The sequence below is a fragment of the Miniopterus natalensis genome, chromosome 9 (genome assembly GCF_054644295.1).
Source record: "Miniopterus natalensis isolate mMinNat1 chromosome 9, mMinNat1.hap1, whole genome shotgun sequence".
NCBI lineage: Eukaryota > Metazoa > Chordata > Mammalia > Chiroptera > Miniopteridae > Miniopterus > Miniopterus natalensis.
The window spans coordinates 30,046,763-30,064,752 of record NC_142089.1 but is presented as its reverse complement, the minus strand read 5'-3'; the positions used below and the strand labels follow the sequence as shown (position 1 = coordinate 30,064,752).

The 17,990-nt window shown below is 36.6% G+C and overlaps 1 protein-coding gene across 3 annotated transcripts in view; it reads left to right on the top strand.

The window, feature by feature from the left end:
* Positions 1–1,308: 1,308 nt before the first annotated feature.
* The window catches only part of EPS15 (epidermal growth factor receptor pathway substrate 15), a 94,729-nt gene continuing 78,047 nt past the window's right edge, over positions 1,309–17,990 (top strand). For 2 of the 3 annotated variants that reach the window (XM_087820423.1, XM_087820422.1), the window contains exon 1: positions 1,309–1,357. In XM_087820423.1, the coding sequence (XP_087676549.1) occupies positions 1,325–1,357 (33 nt within the window). In that variant the 5' untranslated portion in view covers positions 1,309–1,324. The remainder of the gene's footprint in view (positions 1,358–17,990) is intronic. The other variant, XM_087820424.1, reaches the window with a different exon arrangement.

The window sequence follows — 17,990 nt, the reverse complement described above, 5'->3', positions numbered from 1 at the left end:
CACCCTGTCCTCAAGGGTTTTACAGTATAGTGGGTGCACAAAAAAAGCCCTTAACTCACCTTTAAGAACCAGGCAGAGTATAATAACGGACATATCAGAGCAACTAAAAGGCGGAGTGGGAGTTCCTACAAGGCTTCTTCAATAAGTAGCACATGTCAAGCCTTTAAAGATGAGGGCTTCAAGTAACTGGTTGGTTATTCTAATTGAAGATGGAAGCATGAGAAAGTGTAGGTTGTGTTATATTTAATACAGTCAGGAACTAAGACCTTTATTGAGTACATACTATGTGCTAGGGTAGAGGATTTAGAAGTATATCAGAAACAGTCCTTGTCATTGAGGAGCTCTCAGTCTAGAGGGGTAGAGAGATGTAAACACGCTGGGGTGATGATGACTCAGAAAGTAGAGAAGAAACGTCGAAAAGTAGAGGAGAGTATATAACTGAGTTGGGGAGGCCAGAAGAAGCTTTGCAAAGGAGGTGATACTTGTGTCTTGAGAAAGTAGGAGGAGTTTGCCCGTGGACTATGGGAAGAGTTAAAAGTATTGTAGGCAACTGAACAGGTCCCAGTGCTCTTTTATTGAACAGTCTAAGTGTGGCAGGTTGCAAGCAGGCAAGGGAAGTATTCTTTCCCCCCTCCTCCTAGATGTTGGCTCCTGGAGGGAGTGACTTAAGTCTTCTTTTTCAGTATCACACCCTAATAGCAGAGGGTTAAATGAAAGGTTTTGGAGACAAATGGATCCTATTCCAGTTATCTAATCAGCTGTATGACATTAGGTATGGCACTTATTTGTGTTCTGGTTTTCTCATTTGTACAGTTTATGTCTCAGTTCCTTCGTTTATACAATTCAAAACTAAAGCATCTATTACAGATTTTGACATATATAAAGTACTGTTATTATTTTATATCATTGTATCATTTAGTCCTCGCAAGAAACCTGGACTTTGGGTATAATATCCCCCATTTTTCTGAAGCGGAAGACCTGCCGAAAGTTCACAGAACAATCTGGAGTTGTCACGTTGCCTCCAAAGCCCGTCCTTCCTGATTTCATAGCTGCGCCGGGTTTTCCTAGGCGGCCCCTCGGGGCAGGCTCCGGTCCGCAGGCGTGAACTCCGGCGCCAGGATTTCGGTACCGCCGCGGCCTGCGCGGGGCGGGCGGGCGGGGCCGGGCGGGGCGGGGCAGGCGAGAGGAGGGAAGTTGTCGAAGTTAGGGGAGACGCCCGCCCGCCTGCCCCGGCCTCGCCTCCGGCCGCTCCCTCCGCCTCCTCCCCGCCCCGAGCCCCGGTCCGCCCGTCCTTCCTTCCCCTCTCGTGCATGATGGAAACACCATGGCTGCGGCGGCCCAGCTCTCCCTGACACAGGTAACGCCGCCAGCCCATCCGCTGGGTTCGGTTGGCCGGTGTCCCCGGCCGGCCCCCTCCCCCACCGCCGTCTAGGGTTCACCCACCCGGGCATTTTTCTCTCGGCTCCGGGCGGGGCGGCGAGTAGTGAGGGCGAGAGCGAGTGCGTGTGTGCCGGAGGGAGGGCGCCGTCCTGAGGCGGCTGCTTCGCCGCGGCCGCCGCGACCCCACCCGGGGTCGGTGGGCGCCCCCGGCCCCGCCCCTCGCGGCGCCCCCCACCTCCTTGCCCCTCCGCGCCCCGGCTGAGTTGACCGTGCCTCCAGCCCCGCTCAGCCGGTGCCCGACCCCTTTCCCTCCACTCAACTTTCACCCGCCCAGGAAGTTTTCTCCTTCCAGGGCCGACTGGCCCAGGTGAGCGCCTGTTGAGCTCCGCGGATCAGCCTCACCGCCGGGTCAGCGCTCGGCCGGGCAGAGCGCGTCCCCCGGTCAGTCACCTTCCCGAGCCGGGCGCTCAAGGCGCCTTTCCTCTCTAAACCGCCCCGTCCCCGCCGGAGTCCGACGAAAGTCCACCCTTCCCCAGCAGTTTCCTCCAGTCAGTCTGTACTCCAAATAAGTCTCATCCTACTCAGGTACTCACCCTGCTAGCCCCTTCCTGAATTCAGCCTCTTCCCCTCCTGATCAGGTTTCCGCGGGGGCAGACTCCGATGAGGCTTTTCCTACTCAAGTCCCCTTCCGTTCCTACCCCGTGGGCTTCTCGCTTAATCGCTGTCCAAGCGGGTAACTGGAAAACATCCTTTAACAGGTGTGGTGGTTCCGTCAGCCTTGGTCCTGGGAACTGACCCTAGAGATCACTCATCCTAGGGGACTCTTCACCAAAACCGGGTCAGGGTCTTTCCTCTTCCCTTTCTGTTTCCTTCAGAACCCTGTCCTTCTGCTTCCCAGAAAGCCTCTCAACATCACTCCCTCTGGCAGCCTCGTTCCTCCGTCTTTGTAAAGAAGGCCAATTATAATCTTACCATGATGTCCAGGATCATGAGGTGACCTGCACCTGTCAGCCCCTTCCCACTCCTCTAACCAAAGCTTACCCTAGTTTTCAGCTTCTCAGCCTGTTTTCTCCAGAGCTGGTGGCCAGGTACTTTCCCCTGGGGGCCCACCCTAGCCTTCCTGTCTGCCTTGTAGTATCTTCCTGCCCTTTTGTAGTCTCCTTGGCCTGGATTTGTCAGCACTTACAAGACTTGAACACTGAGTTAGGGTATACATTTGGGCGGGAGAGTTTTCAGTGTTGGGATCAAGAGGCTTTGGGGTGTTCCTCCTAGCACTGTAGGATAGACTGTGGGAAAAATGTTCTCACCAGGAACCAGGAATCACATATAAACATGTGTCTCAGGTAAAATAACTAGCTTCAGCTTGCAGGAGTTACCAGTCTCATAAGTGAAGCCTCTTTATTTTCCAATTTGTTTGGTGTTGCTTATCCTATTTTGACAAGCAGGTAACGGGGAAGAATCCTTGGAATGTGGTGATTTAATCTTGGTGGTGAATCTGTTGGAAGGGTCCCCCTGAAATTCAAATTCGAGGAATGACAACGTTGACTTTTGGGTGTTCACTTTTTATGAGGCTAGTGACTTGCATTAAACAAGATCCTGTTGGCAGGCTGTTGCTCTCTGGCTCTGTTCACCAATTTGGGCAGGAGTTTTTCCCCTCTTGAAGATTTTGTTCTCTTGAAGACTTCTGTAGATTTGCTTCTTAGCTGTGTGCCTACTTTATTCTCTTCCTGGCTAATACTATGTTTTTAGTTTCTATTTACTAGCATTTGTCTCTGGAGGTTTTCTTCAGGCTGTCAGTTTTAGAAGTTAAATCATTTAAATATATTCTTGTGGTTTTTATATATTTAAATATTAACATGTACAAAGAAGAAATACTGAATTAGGAATATTATCCTAATACTCGCATATGAGGGGACATACGTTGATGGTTCATTTATAGTGACAATTCAAGTAAGTCAATTTAAAATATTTTGATTTTAAGCCATTAGAGGCAATAAGATATTTTGTAAAGGCATAGGAAAAAGAATCTTCCCAAGTGTTAATATACCCTAATGGGCCTCCTTGTTATTCTAAAACTTTGCTGATTTGTGTTTTTTTAAAATTTAATATTTTAACTGCTTGAGGTAATAAACTGAGATAACAATGCAACCTGGTTTCCCATTCATTAATAATATGTTTATGTCAACCCCTTTTCCCAACACACACACACACACACACACACACACTGAGGGGGTGGTGAGAGACACACACACACACACACACACACACAGATAGATAAACAGACATAGGTATATTCAAGAGAAAGAAATCTTCGAGGGCAGGGACGTCTTTAATTCATTTCTCTCCTTCAATGCCCATCTGGAAGAAAGTGATTAATAACTTTGTCTTCTGTATGACTGAAAATTCTAAAGGGCTCTATGACAGTTACAAAGATTAAACAGTTGCTGAAATTAGTTTCCACCTCTGGTAATGAGATAATAATGGTTTTGGAGTAGGTTCGTTCCTTCAACAAATATTTGTTAAGTATTTATCATGTGCTAGGCACTGTGCTGGGATTGTCTTGTTTATAATTTATTTATTTATTTTTGCCTTTATCAAGTAAGCAAAACTGACAGTTGGGGAAAATGTGAAAAATGTTTTAATTTACTCCTTCCTGCCTCTTCCCTTGCTTGCCAACCAACCCTCCAACTCCCCAGCCACCAAAACAAATTATCTAAATTATCATACTCCAGCTTCTAGAGAGGATAGACTAAATTAGAGTATGAAATGTTAGTTTCAGTCCCAGCTCTGCTAAGCTTAGCTTAATGTATGACATTGAGTTAAGTTTCCAGGACTCAGTTTACTTAACTTTAATATTTATTCAACAAATACTTGTTGAGCATTCCCTAAGTGCTAGGAATTATTCTAGGCACTGAGGATATATGAATGAACAAAATAAATAACAATCTTTGAGCTTGGAGACAAAACCTGGAGTTTACATTCCAGTAGGGGATTTCGAATTAGCTGATTTAAAGACCTTTCCAACTAACATTCTTTTTTATAGATCATGTTCTATGATTTGTAGATTTAGTTATGACTTCCCTAGGGTACTTCAGTGCTGTTGTAGCCTTAGTGTTTTCTAATTTCATTTGTTTTCACTAGATGTTCAGTATTTTTCTTGTCAAGAAGAAGTAAAACTTAAGAAAGATCTTGTGATTTTTGTTTATGGTGATAGATTACAAAAAAGATTACTACTTCTCTTTAAAAAATTTTCCAGTTGCCCATTTCTTCCTCAAGCCTGTATCCCTAATGATAACAATAATACTGTTAGCTTCCCTTTGGGTGTTACTATATGTCAGGAATTTTTCTTCACTTAATCTAACACTTTACAAATGAGGGAAGTAATTTACATAAACTATTAAGTGGTAGATCTGAGATTTGAACCAAGGTCTGTAGGACTCCCAACAAAAGCTGTTTATTTCACTATATTTCTCTGTGCTTGGCATATCCAACGCTTCCTTGTATTTTTGATTCTCTTTTTCAGCATATGCCTTGTTGTCCTAATTAGATAGAAAACTTGGGGATGGAAGCCATGCCTTGTGCCTCTGAGTCTCCAGTGTCTTTCATGTATCTTGACAGTACAATTGTGGGTGCGTAGTAGTGCTCTTGATGATGATAAAGGTTTTATTTTATTGAAATAAGCATGATATGAGTATTTTAAGCAGTTCAGCTTTATGCAGAAGTTTTCTTGTTTTAATTTAGGAAGGATTATTTTTTTAATAAAGTCCTTAGAATGAGGCTTAAAATAATCTTAGTATGTGGTCTAAAACAGTAAATGCTAAAAGAATACTTTCCTTATAATGCTTTTTCTTTTTAAATTGCAAGAGTGATATAACTGCATTAAAGAAAATTTGAGCCTGGCCAGTGTGGCTCAGTGGTTGAGCATCTCCCTAAGAACCAGGAAGTCATGGTTGGATTCCTGGTCAGGACACATGCCTGGGTTACGGGCTCAATCCCCAGTAGGAGGCATGCAGGAGGCAGCTGATCAGTGATTCTGTCTCATCACTGATGTTTCTATTCCTCTTTCCCTCTCCTGTCCTCTCTCTGAAATCAATAAAAACATACTAAAAAAAAAAAAAAAGAAAGAAAATTTGAAAATTGGAGGGGGAAAATTCTCCCATAATTTCAGCTTCTGGCATTTTCAACTTTCATTTTTTTAAAATTATACAGTTGTGTTAATAAATATATCACCTTAGTGGGCTGGTTTAACAATTATGACAGGAAATACAGGGCAGAGTATGAAAATGACAATCCAGTGTTCTCAGGAAATTTGTTCTTCCTTGAGTGATATCTGTTCTCAAAAATGGCTTGGAATGTTTAGCATTTGGGAGGAGTTGTCATAGTTAAAATTCATTAGGAACAGTTGAATTTGTACAATAGTGGATCTCCCAGGAATAACCTAAGAGTGTATTCCTTTGTTTTCACTCTCTTTGCAGACAGAATGATAACAGACTTAACATGTAGTAGAAAAAGATTGAGCATCTTTATTTAGCATCAAACCATAGTTCTAATCTCCACTCTCACAAATAGTCTGATTTAGGGCTCAATCTAAGGTGGTGTACTTGCTTTTCAGGGACTTATAAACACACTTTATATACTCTTTTGTTTTGTGAGTTTTGGACTTAGTAAAATTGGAACTCTGGGAAACTAAAAGCAGGAAAATGGCTTGGGGGTGGGGGTGGGGCGGACAGAGAGAAAGAAAGGTTACCTGGTTACCTGGAGAAATAAATGAAAAGTTAATCGAGGCAGAGTTCATTAGGCAAACTCACACCCTGGAATTTCATTTTAAAGTGGTTGAACTCTCATCCAGAAGATAAAATATTGTGCCTTCATTAAAAATTATGTTTATTAGAAGCTTGTAATAATCTGAGGAATGTTATAATTTGAATGCCGTATTACAGTAAAGTAGAAACATTTTATTTAGATAAATGACCTAATCCAGTTAAGCATGCATATCAAAAAGCCTGGAAGAAACCCCCCCCAAGATTTTATAATAGCATGGTTATAGCCTTTATTTGCTTTCTTTTCAATGGTGAGCATGTATTCCTTCTGTAATCAGCTGATTTAGCATTTCTCTGACAACTTTTTGAAAATTTACTCTTTTAAATTGAAGCCAATTAACTACAGGTAAAGTAAAAAAATGTGTGTTTTCAGATTGCATCTATACTCACATTTCATCTTAAACATTCCCATCTTTGGGTTTACAGAAATTGGTCAGAGAATCATAATAATAATTATTATTGTAATTGGTATGGAGAATTCATTCAGAGGACTAATTTATAATTTTGTGTTCTGCTTTATAATTTAAAAAGCACTTTATACTCTTTCATTTGATCTCATAATAACCAATGAGCTAGGCTATTATTAACATCATTTCAAACTGGAGAATGCTGAGGCTCAGAATTTGACTTGTTTAAATTTTACAGTCAGTAAATAAAAGAGCCAGTATTAACCCATGTTAAAAAAAATTCAAACAACACCAGTGAAAGTCTCCTTCCTGTTGTGGGCCTTCAGTCCCCTTCCTAGAGGCACTCATCCTTGCCAGTTTCTTGTGTGCATTTCCAACAATAGTCTGTGATGTATGTGCAAATACATATATATTTATATGTACATATATATACTGATATGTATTTTTTCTTTTGAATAAGTTGCATATTGTTTTGTGGCTCATTATTATTACTAATTCTTTTTAAAGCTTAATTGATCTAGATTATTCTATACCAACACATACAGATCTTCCTCATTATTTTCAAAACTTTAGGATTTTCTCGTATGTGAATATGCTATAATTTATTTAACTAGCCATCTAATGATGGACATTTGTGTTTATTACCAGTAGTGCTGCAGTGAATATTCTTTTTCACATCTTTGTGCGCATGTGTAAGTATGTGCATTAGTTTTAAGTGGGTATAATTTTAGACCAAAAGGTATTTTCAGTTTGAATAGATATTGCTGATTTGCATTCAGCAAGTGTTTGAGTGTGCCTTTTCCGCTACAGCTTCATCAGCATAGTATATTATCAAACTTTTGATCATTGTCAACCTGATATATAAAAATGATATTTGTTAAAAGTTGGCCTCATATGGTGCTTCCCTATCACATAAATGTGAACTTTTTAATATTTTATACAAAAGTAAGATAGAAATAAAGTATAAGAAACTTATCTTTGTGATGTAAATAATGCTTTCATGAATTGGAGGTGCAATTAAAAAATAAAGGTTGGAGCCCTTTTAAAAACTTGTTTTTATGTGGTACAAATATACAGAGAAAAGTTGGCCTCACATCCTCCCCCTTTAGATTGGAGATTTTGTAATGTGAATGTAATGGTACAAGGAGTTTCCCATCTGAAGTAATCAAGCTGCTTATCTCGTTTTCAATAAAAATAAGAATTTGGTTAAGAACATACGTTTTTGGGGAAAACTTCTATGTCATAATACTTTGGATATTTTTTGATCATGGTTCCTCAACCTTGGCACTGTTGACATTTTGGGCCATATAATTATTTGGTGTCGGGGTGCAGCATCCTCAGCCATGAGATGGGAGGAGCACTCTCAGTCAGGAATATCTCCAGACACTGCCAAATGTTTCCTGAGAGATAAAATTGCCCCTAGTTGAGAATCATTGGTTTAAATATATATGTTTTAAACTTAGTGATCCATTAGGGCTTATATGAGATACAGAGGTTTGTACTTTCTTGGGACAGGGAAAAGTGGAATACTTTATCTTCATATTTTTACTCCTAAACCTTCCATGAGCCATGAATGACTAATTGTGCATAGATATTGAGGTTAAAACACTTAAATGGTGAGACAACCAGAAATTGTAAACTTAATTTTATGTGTGATTTCTCTGCCTTCATGGTCTTACTTTAGTTGTGGAACAATTCTGTCTAGTAGGCTAAATATTAATGCAAAGATCCCGGAAGGATAACATTTTTACGCCACTGCTGAGAAAGGAAGAGGACTGATGTTAAATTCCTGATAAACAGTAGGTACTTTTAGGTGATTTACATATATTATTTCACTTAATCTTCACAACCTTTCTACAAGTAGGAGTTAATCTTCTGTATTACTTATTCAGGGTTGTTGTAAGTGGTAGATTTGAGATTTGAACCAGTGCACATCTATTCTCAAGCTCATTTGCTATGCAGCTTCCTGTGAACAGTCATTGACAATATTTCAGACAAATTTAGGGATTAAAATGAACATTGACATGATATTACATTCCTCTGTTATGTAAAAATAACAGATTATTCAGAGAGTGGCGTTTCTGTGTGTGTGGGGGGGAGAGATAAGAGGTCAATATTGGGATAATAATAACCATAATTAATAGTCTGACATTTATGTGTCAGGCACTGATTTCAGTAATCCTTACAACCTGATAACTGGATCATCCTTATTATCCCTGTTTACTGGATCATCCTTATTATTCTTGTTTTACGAAAAGAGAAGACTTAGGCACAGAGGTGAATTAATTTGTTCAAGGTCAAGTTGCTGCTAAGTAGTAGAGCCAGGATTATAACCCATGTAGTGTAAACAACTCATAAAATTGAATGAGTCTATTTTTAAGGGCAAAATAGTTCTGATAGAACAAATTATGGTGCCATTCCTTGGTTATAACTGAACATATGTTCTAGGCTGCAACTTCTTATTATGTGGAAATCAACTTATTGCATAGACTACATCTCTAGAAAGTGATTGTTGTACCAAGTTATAGTGAAGGGTTTTTGTATACATGATAGAAGGTAGTTTTACATTTTGCGGACTCAAACCTCTAGGAATTTCTAACTCATGAAAACCTAAGCCTGTCTAGGTTAGAGTACATCATGCCAATATTTACTTACTTTTTTTTAATGTTTCTTTATCTTTATTGTTGAGACCATTACAGATGTCAATATTTACTTTCAAACTGATATTCTCTTGCCCTGGCCCTTGTGGCTCAGTTGGTGGGAGCATCTTCCTGAGAGTAACCTTTGATATACTGTTTGCTGAATTTCTTTTTGTAGCGTTAGGGATGGTACTATGTGATTGTGATTGAGTTATTTTTCTATACCTTTGAGTTTTGAAATTAAACTCGAGGGCTTTTTAGTTTATAAGATCTTGAATGGCAAAGCAGACAGCAGTAATCTTCTCAGAGAGGAGCAATAATGCCTAAATACTTTTGTGAAGGAACTAAGTTGAACATATTTAATTTGGCTGCAAAGGCCACTTGTAATTTGTAAAGTTCACTTAGTATAGGAAATTGGCATGCTAAGTTGTGAGCTTGAAGGAGATTGGATAATTTCAATTTGCTTACAGTTTTCATCCTTTGCTGGCTGGGATGCTTTCATTCTTAGTCTGTTCTTACATTCTGTTCTGTGTTTTGTTTTGCTTTTTGGTTTTCTGGCACACTTTTACGCAGGGCTTTGTAAGATTTGGGGAGTGGATTCTGGACCATCTGGCTCTTTAGAATGGTTCAAAAACTGAACTCTATTGACTGTACTTCGAGCCAGACTTGCTTGAAATGTCTTGATTTGTCTCTGTGCCTGGCAAATTTTTTTTTTCTTTTACAACATTTTTTCTCTCACAACTTTTACTACTAATTTCTTCCTTATTTTAGTACAGGAATTTTACCAGTACCAGTGTTCTTAGATTAAGATGGGCAAGACTTACTTTTTTTTATAATCTCACCAGAAAAACCCTTATAATGAACACTTCACAGAGTACTCTATTTTTAAAAATAGTGCATAATTGACATGACTTGTATACTTTTACATGTTTAATATTTAAAATATTTAAAAATTGAATATTTTTACATACTAATTATAGTTTTAATTTTGAGGCTAGGAAAGGAAAAGTATTTTCTGCAAATTGTAAATTTACTGAGTTAATTCCTAACACTAGTTTAAAAATACTTCATGTGTCAAAATTAATGATAATTTTTTTTTGAACTATATCTGCATTTAGAAATATGAGCCATCGAGTAATTTTAAGAAGTACTAGAGATACTGAATTTATAAAATTTTAAAAAATTGTTTAGATGTTAAAAGACTTTCTTTGAGCGTCCGGCCCTATTGTTTCTTTAAAAAATTAAAAAGTTTTAAACTTTTTAAATAGCCTTTTGACATATAATCTACACACAATAGAATTTATCCATTTAAAGTTCACAATTTGTTGGTTTTTAGTCTATTCATAGATGTGTGCAACCATCAGCACAGTAAGTTTTAGAGCATTTTTATCACCTCAAAAAGGAACCTTTTTTTTTCATTTATATATATCTTTAATTTTGTTCAACAATGTCTTGTAATGTTTAGAGTATAAGTTTTATATTTTTGTTAAATTTATAATTAAGGTTTAAAAATTCTTAAGCTGTTTGAATGGGATTGATTTAATTTCATTTTTATATTCACTGCAAGTATATAAGAGAAAACTTAATTTTTGTATATTGACCTTGTATCTTGCTACTTTACTGAACTCATTTATTAGTTCTAATAGTTTTTTTAGTGAATTTCTAAGGATTTCCTGTTTATAAGATCATGTCATCTGAGATGGTTTTATGTCCTCTTTTCCCATCTGGATGCCTTTTGTTTGTTTGTTTGTTTGTTTTAAATATATCTTTATTGATTTCAGAGAGAGGAAAGGAGAGGGAGAGAGAGAGACAGAAACATCAATGATGAGAGCCCACAACCCGGGCATGTGCCCTGACCGGGAATCGAACCCTGATCACCTGGATCCTTGGTCGATGCTCAACCGCTGAGCCACACCGGGCCTTGCCTTTTGTTTCTTGTTTTTCTTTAATTTCCTTGGCTAGAACCTCCAACCCAAAGTTGAATAGAAGTACCCAGAGTGGACACTTGTTTCTGATCTTTGGGGGAAAACATGCATGTATATTTTCAGTACTTTGAAGGTGCCTAGTTCAGCCATTGATGTTCAGGAAAGCTAGTATTATTTGAAAGAGATTTAACTCACATTTTGGTTATGTAGCTCGGGTTCTTGAGCATAGTTCTGTACCATCAGATAGGGCATCACTTCTTAGAAATGCAAATTCTTAGACCTCACTCCAGTCCTACTCTGAATCAGAATTGGAAACTTGGGGGTAGGGGATTTACTTAGCCATTTGCTTGGTAAATATAGTTCATTTTTTAAAGAAACCAGTGCTACTAATGAGTAATGCTCATAGGGTTTTAAGTATATGAAGCATGCATGTAATATTCACAAAGACTAGTTATAGTGGGTTTTTTCTTTTTATATTTCTTTTTTTAAACATATGTCAAAACAACCCAGAGAGGTTGTCAATTTTCAGTGCTTTTGGATAGTGGTTTAAAGAGTAAACCCTGGCATTGTACTGCATGGCTGGGAATCTGGTTCTACCATTCATTTACCAGCTATGTGAATTTGGGCATTTATTTAATCTGTGTTTCAGATTCTTCATATGTAAAATGTGAGTAAGAGTATCTACTTTATAGAGTTGTGAAGATTAGATGAGATAAGTAAAGTGTTGAGAATAGTGCCTGGCCCATAAGTAAGTACTCCTTAGTAAATATAAATATTTTCTATTGCAATTATTATTGACCAAGAACACCCATTTCTCACACCTTTCTTTTGTATGTGTCTCTTGCTGTGCCTAAATTTCTCTTCTCCTTTGCTTCATTCATTTGACAAATATTGAGTACTTACTATCTGCAAAGCACTCTTGTCTGTACTGTTACATACATAGTGAGCAAGACAAAGTCTCTAGCCCCCTGGGTTAATACTTCTAGTGAGGGAAACCAACAGAAACAAATAGATATAAATGACAAAAGCTAGGAAGAACAATAAAGCAGGATAAGGGAAGAGAGTGCCACAAGATACTACTTTTGATAGGGTGATCGGAAAGACCCTTCTAAGGAGGTTATATTTGCAAATATCTCTCTGAGAACCTGATTTCAGTTATTTTGAATAAACACAGAAGTGGGATTGATGGATCATATGGTGGTTCTATTTTTAACTTTTTGAGGAGCCACCATGCTGTTTTGACACAATTTTTTATATATAGAAAACATGTAGAAAACACTGATAGAGCTAATAAACAAATTTAGTGCCCAGCCTGGTGTGGCTCAGCGGTTGAGCGTCAACCTAGGATCCAGGCGATTGGGGTTCGATTCCTGGTCAGGGCACATGCCAGGGTTGCGGGCTCAATCCCCAACGGGGTGTGCAGGAGGCAGCCGATCAATGACTCATCATTGATGTTTCCATCTCTCTCTCTCCCTCTCCTTTCCTCTCTCTGAAATCTATAAAGATACATTTAAAAACAAAACAAAAACAAATTTAGCAAAGTTGTAGAATATAAAATCAATACACAAAAATCAATTGTATTTTTATACACTAACCAAAAGGTGGTGGGTTTAGAGAAGAGATTTGAATTACCAATAAAAATTTGTTATTCCATAGCATAAGTGTGGTATTTGAATCATGAAAATTGATGTGATCATCTGGGTTAGTATAGAAAAAGGACATGAGAGATGAAGTTGTGAATGTACTTTGTAAAAGGTAAAGTGCTGTGCAAATGCAGGAGATAGTTATTTTTGTTTCATTTGTTTCCTATATAAATTTTTATAAATCCCCATATTTAGTTATTTATGCTTAAAGATGATGCTTCTCTCAGTGATTTGTTTAATTTGGGCTGGCTAGAATGGCATATGTAAGACTCAACTGTCTTTTGATGAGAGACCAAAGCTACTCTTTGTAATCATTCTTTGTCACTCTGCCACTTAGGTTTTTGATCAGGTTGAATTGGTTTCACAAGAGCTAGTCCATTATTGGTTTGAGTTGCAGGTATGGTCTGTTTACACCCAGTTTTTCAGTAGGTACAACTATATAGTTTTTTTGAAATTCTTTTGTCTGCTTAAAGTCCCTTTAATCTTTCATTTCTGATACTCTGCAAAGCAGATGTACTCTTAGATCCAGATTTTGAAAGCTTTCCATAGAACACTGTACTTAAGAGTATTCCTAGGACTTTGCTTTCTAATTATGTTATCAATTTATAATGGTTTGTTATGAAACAAACAAATGTTAGCATGTTTGCAGAATGAAGAGTTGCAATTTTTTACTAGAATATAATCTGTTTTGAGGGCAGAGCCCTATATGATTTTTGCAACCCCAGACACCCAAACCTATTGTTCTGTTCCTTGAAGACATTCAGTACATGTTTATTAAATTATTAAATGAGTTGTGAATGAGAGAGCTGAGGGTTAATATTGTGCATTCTCTAAGGGAACTTCCCAGATGGCTGCTTGTGTTCCTTGAGCTCCTCCCCGATAGCTCTGAGGTGAGGACTGCTCAGATGACTTGCTTTTACCCACCCTCTCAATCCAACTTCAGAGTTGTTTTCCTTTCTAAAGTTTCTTTATTACTGACTTTCTCTTTACTCTCAGACAGCTTCTGTTTGCTGTTCTTTTGTCAGTTTGGATTGCTATTGGTTACTTTTGCTCCTTTTTTTTTTAATTCTGTCTTTTGTTTACTTACTATTTGTTTTCACCCTGTTTTCCTTTGCATTGTGAAATACTCAAGACTTTTAGACATCACAAGCCTACCAGAAGGTTTTAAGTCTCCTACCCTGCAAGCCATTCACATTGTTTAAACATATGTGTATAAAAGCCATAGGTTCTTCTGGTTGTATTCATTTGGTACTTTAGCCTTAGGAATTGCTGTTCCATCACTAAAGGGGTAGTGGTGGTGGTTGTGATGGAAGAATTCTAAGCATGTAAGTTCCTGCTAGTTCCTCAGCTCTCTTGAAAATGGAGTATTAGAAGTCTGAATTCTAAATAGCTGAATTTTTTTGTTAATATGCCAAAAATATTTGTATGGCAAATTACCCAGAGAATTATGTGCATTATAATGCTATTTTTTATGTTCACTAGTACTGTATTGCTACTCATTTTCTTAAATTTTTAGAGAGAGCAAAACTAGGAAGATTTTGAGTGGTTTATTTGAAAGAATGAAATCTATTCCATTGTCTCTCTTCACTACCCAGACTTCTGTATTTGTTTGCCTTTATACATAGTGTTCTTTCTGTCTGGATTGCCACCTTCTGTCTACTTCAAAATGGTCTTGAACATGACCTTTTCGTGGGAAGTTGCAGAAAGTTGTACAAAAAGGTCCCATATACCCTTCACCCAGTTGTCCTTAATTGTAACATCTTCTCTAACTACAGGGTGTCCCCCAAAAATGTATACACACTTTAACAGCTGATAGCTCAATTTTGAAAATGAAATGTATTTTAATAAACATTAACTTTATAATTATTCAAAGTATGTGTATACACTTTTTGGGACACCCTGTATGGCACAATAGCAAAACCAGGAAATTGACATTGGCACATTCATAGACCTTATTCAAATACTTATTTGTGGTTTTGTATGTATATATTATACATATGCAGTTTTATCATGTGTGGATACATGTAACTATAACCACAATTAAGATGAACTGTTTCATCACAAAGATCTCCCATGCTACTCCTTTATATTTATACCTACTATTCTCTTCAGTTTATTAATTTATTCACTGGTTATTCTTTGTATTGTGATCTTGTGATTAACAGAAAAAGACTGCATTATGTTTTTGAGAATGTCTTTTTATTTTTACCTTTTTCCACATTATATTATAACCATTTACACTAGGCTTAATGCTAAAATTTCAGTTCATCTTGTGCACTAAGAGTCATACGCCCTCGAAGTCATATAATCCAGCATCTCCCTTTCAACAAAGCCCCCAAAAAGGAAATAAAAAATTTTACATGAAACAATTCAACATTCATTTATTAACCTATGAATTTCCAATAACCAGGACCTCCTTTTTTTTTTTTACTACCTGCTACACTTTGGTGTTAGATTACCTATGTGTTAACTTTTGCTAGATCATGCTGTACTAAGAAACAACTTCAAGTATCAGTGCTTACAGTAACAAAGATTTATTTATTGCTCACATTATAGGTTCTCTAGTAATCTATTATGGTTCTACTCCACAATTCTTTTTCATTTCAGGATCCAGGATGAAGGAGCACCCCCTATTTATGACATACTGTTCTCTTGGCAGAGAGAAAAGAACAAGAGTTGCTGGAAACACACAATAGCTCTTAAAACTTCTACTTGGAACTGGGATTTTCTCATATTTCATTGGCCAAAGTAAGTCACATGGCCAAGCCAACAGTAGGGTACCCACAGAGAGGCACTACAAGTCACATGGCAACAGGCAGGGATGTTAATACTCTTATGAAAGGAGAATAAGTGGTTGAGAATTATAACCTCTCAAACCATAAGATAATATACTATGCTATACTATTGTAATAACTTTTTCTTAGTAAAGTTTATTATACTCTACATGATTTTTTCTTAATAAAATTAGCAGCCCCTCCCTTTTTACTTTGTGGCAACTGATAAGAGTTTATGATATAGTTAATGAATAAATAATTACTTTAAAATTCTAATAACAGAATTTTGTTATCAAATTTTGTTATCAGGTTTTGATTTTGGCAACTTTAGTTTAAAAGTTTTCCTTTGGAAATTTATTTAGTTGTTAAAAATTCATATGCAATTTTGCATACTGATTTCCAGTTTTTGTGGAGTTTTATATTTTCCCCCAAATTGAAAATAGCTTTATTGTTTTATTTTACTTATAGAAGTAGGGCATGCTTATTATAAAAAAGTTTCAGAGAATGCAGAGTAATGTAAAGGATGTAAAAATTAAAAATCATTATAATCCCATTATCCAGACATAATTACTGTTACCATTTTAGCTATACCTTTCATTTGTTTTCTCTCTATGCATTCATTATGTGTATTGTGTATTCGTGATTTTTTAAACTCTAAAATGGTTATATTTCAGTTAAAAAAAAAAGCCAATTTTATTGAGACACACCCAAAACACTCTTTAGTCATCTTGCTTGATGAGTGAATTGGCAGTTTGGATGACTTTCCATTCTCACTTAGCTGTATCGTATAAGTATAGTAATCAGTACAAGGTGTACTTTAGAACCTTTAATGAGTTCATGCCTTCTCAAATGTGTTTATGTAGTAACCTAATGAGTTTGTAATGTGATGATTAATAAGGTACAGTTTGGAACTCAGGATTTCTTACTATGTGTGAGATTTTTTTCTGGGCACTAAAAATTCCGTTGGATTGTCTTTAAAAATTAACTCTTCATTATTGAGGGAACATATTTAATTTACTTTCTCGAGCAAAGTATTTACACCTATGCCAGTAAGCAGGGTGAATATATAATTTTTCATTCAAAATGGGCCATTTTTGAGAATGAAAGGGACACTGTATTTTCAGTTCTGTAAATTTTAAGAAATACTTATTTTTTGGCCATCAAAATGGTTTTATTACATTGGTAGATCAGTAAAACAGTTCTATTCAAAGCTTGTTTTCAAAAATAAAAATTTCTAAAACATTTGTTCTATATTACAACAAAATAACATCTTTAGATTGATTATCAGAATATAAACAAACATAAGCAGAATAATTATTCTTTGTAATTATCAGATTTTAAATCAGTTTCTTAGCCTTATCTGTCTCTAATACTTTTCTGAACAATTATTTTCCAGTATAGTTTAACTAGTTATAATTTTTTTAATAAAACTGCCTACAGTATTTTTCAGAGTTACATTTTATGTATTATGGTTGTTAACCCTTACAGTTGACTCTTCTCTGAAACCAGTAATATTTTTAATTGCTAATATGCTTTCTGTATACACTGTAATGTACCTGATTAGTTCAGGAAAAATGTTGCTAAATGAAGACTATTCTTAATTCTAATTTTTTTCTTATTGAAAACTAAAAATTTATCAGCCCCAGTATTTTCACTAGCAGTGTCTTTTTGCCCCCACTGAAGGTATTCTTTTTGACAAATATTTTTATAAGACTAATCTTGCCATATAGGCTGTCCCTATTTATGATTTTTTACATGTTCCATTAAATTTAGATGCTACAAAATTGTAGGCCTTCTGTAATTTTATGTAATTTCAGGACAGAGTATAAATTTTTTCTGTTAAAAATAGGAATACTCTTTAGGTGGAACTCCTACAATTCATTGCAAAGTATAATTATATAATTTTAGAATTAAATCTTGGATACTATTTGAGCTCTCATCATTTAATTTGCTCAGTTTTTTCCTTGCTTTTTTTTTTTTTTAATTGATTTTAGAGAGAGGAAGGGAGAGAAACATTGGTGTAAAAGAGAAACAATAATCAGTTGTCTCCTTCACCTGTTGGGGCAACCGATTGAACCCACCACCTTTTGGTGTATGGGACGATGCTCCAACCCAGCCACACTGTCCAGGGTTTTCTTTGCTTTTGAGGGATATACTTCAATACCTTGGCAAATATTGTGTATAATAATTGCTATTTGCTAAAAGCTTCAAAGGTAAAGATTTTTTTGGAGCTTTAATCACTGTTTAAAATTTTCCAACTGATTTTGAACAAAATGCAACCAATTTTTAGAGACCTTCTTTTTAAGAAGATTCAATACTGAGACACTTAGGTTGGATTTTTAAAGTCAGTTTTTCAAATTTGTCTTTAAAATCTGATGATAGGTTGCAAGTAGAGCACATAT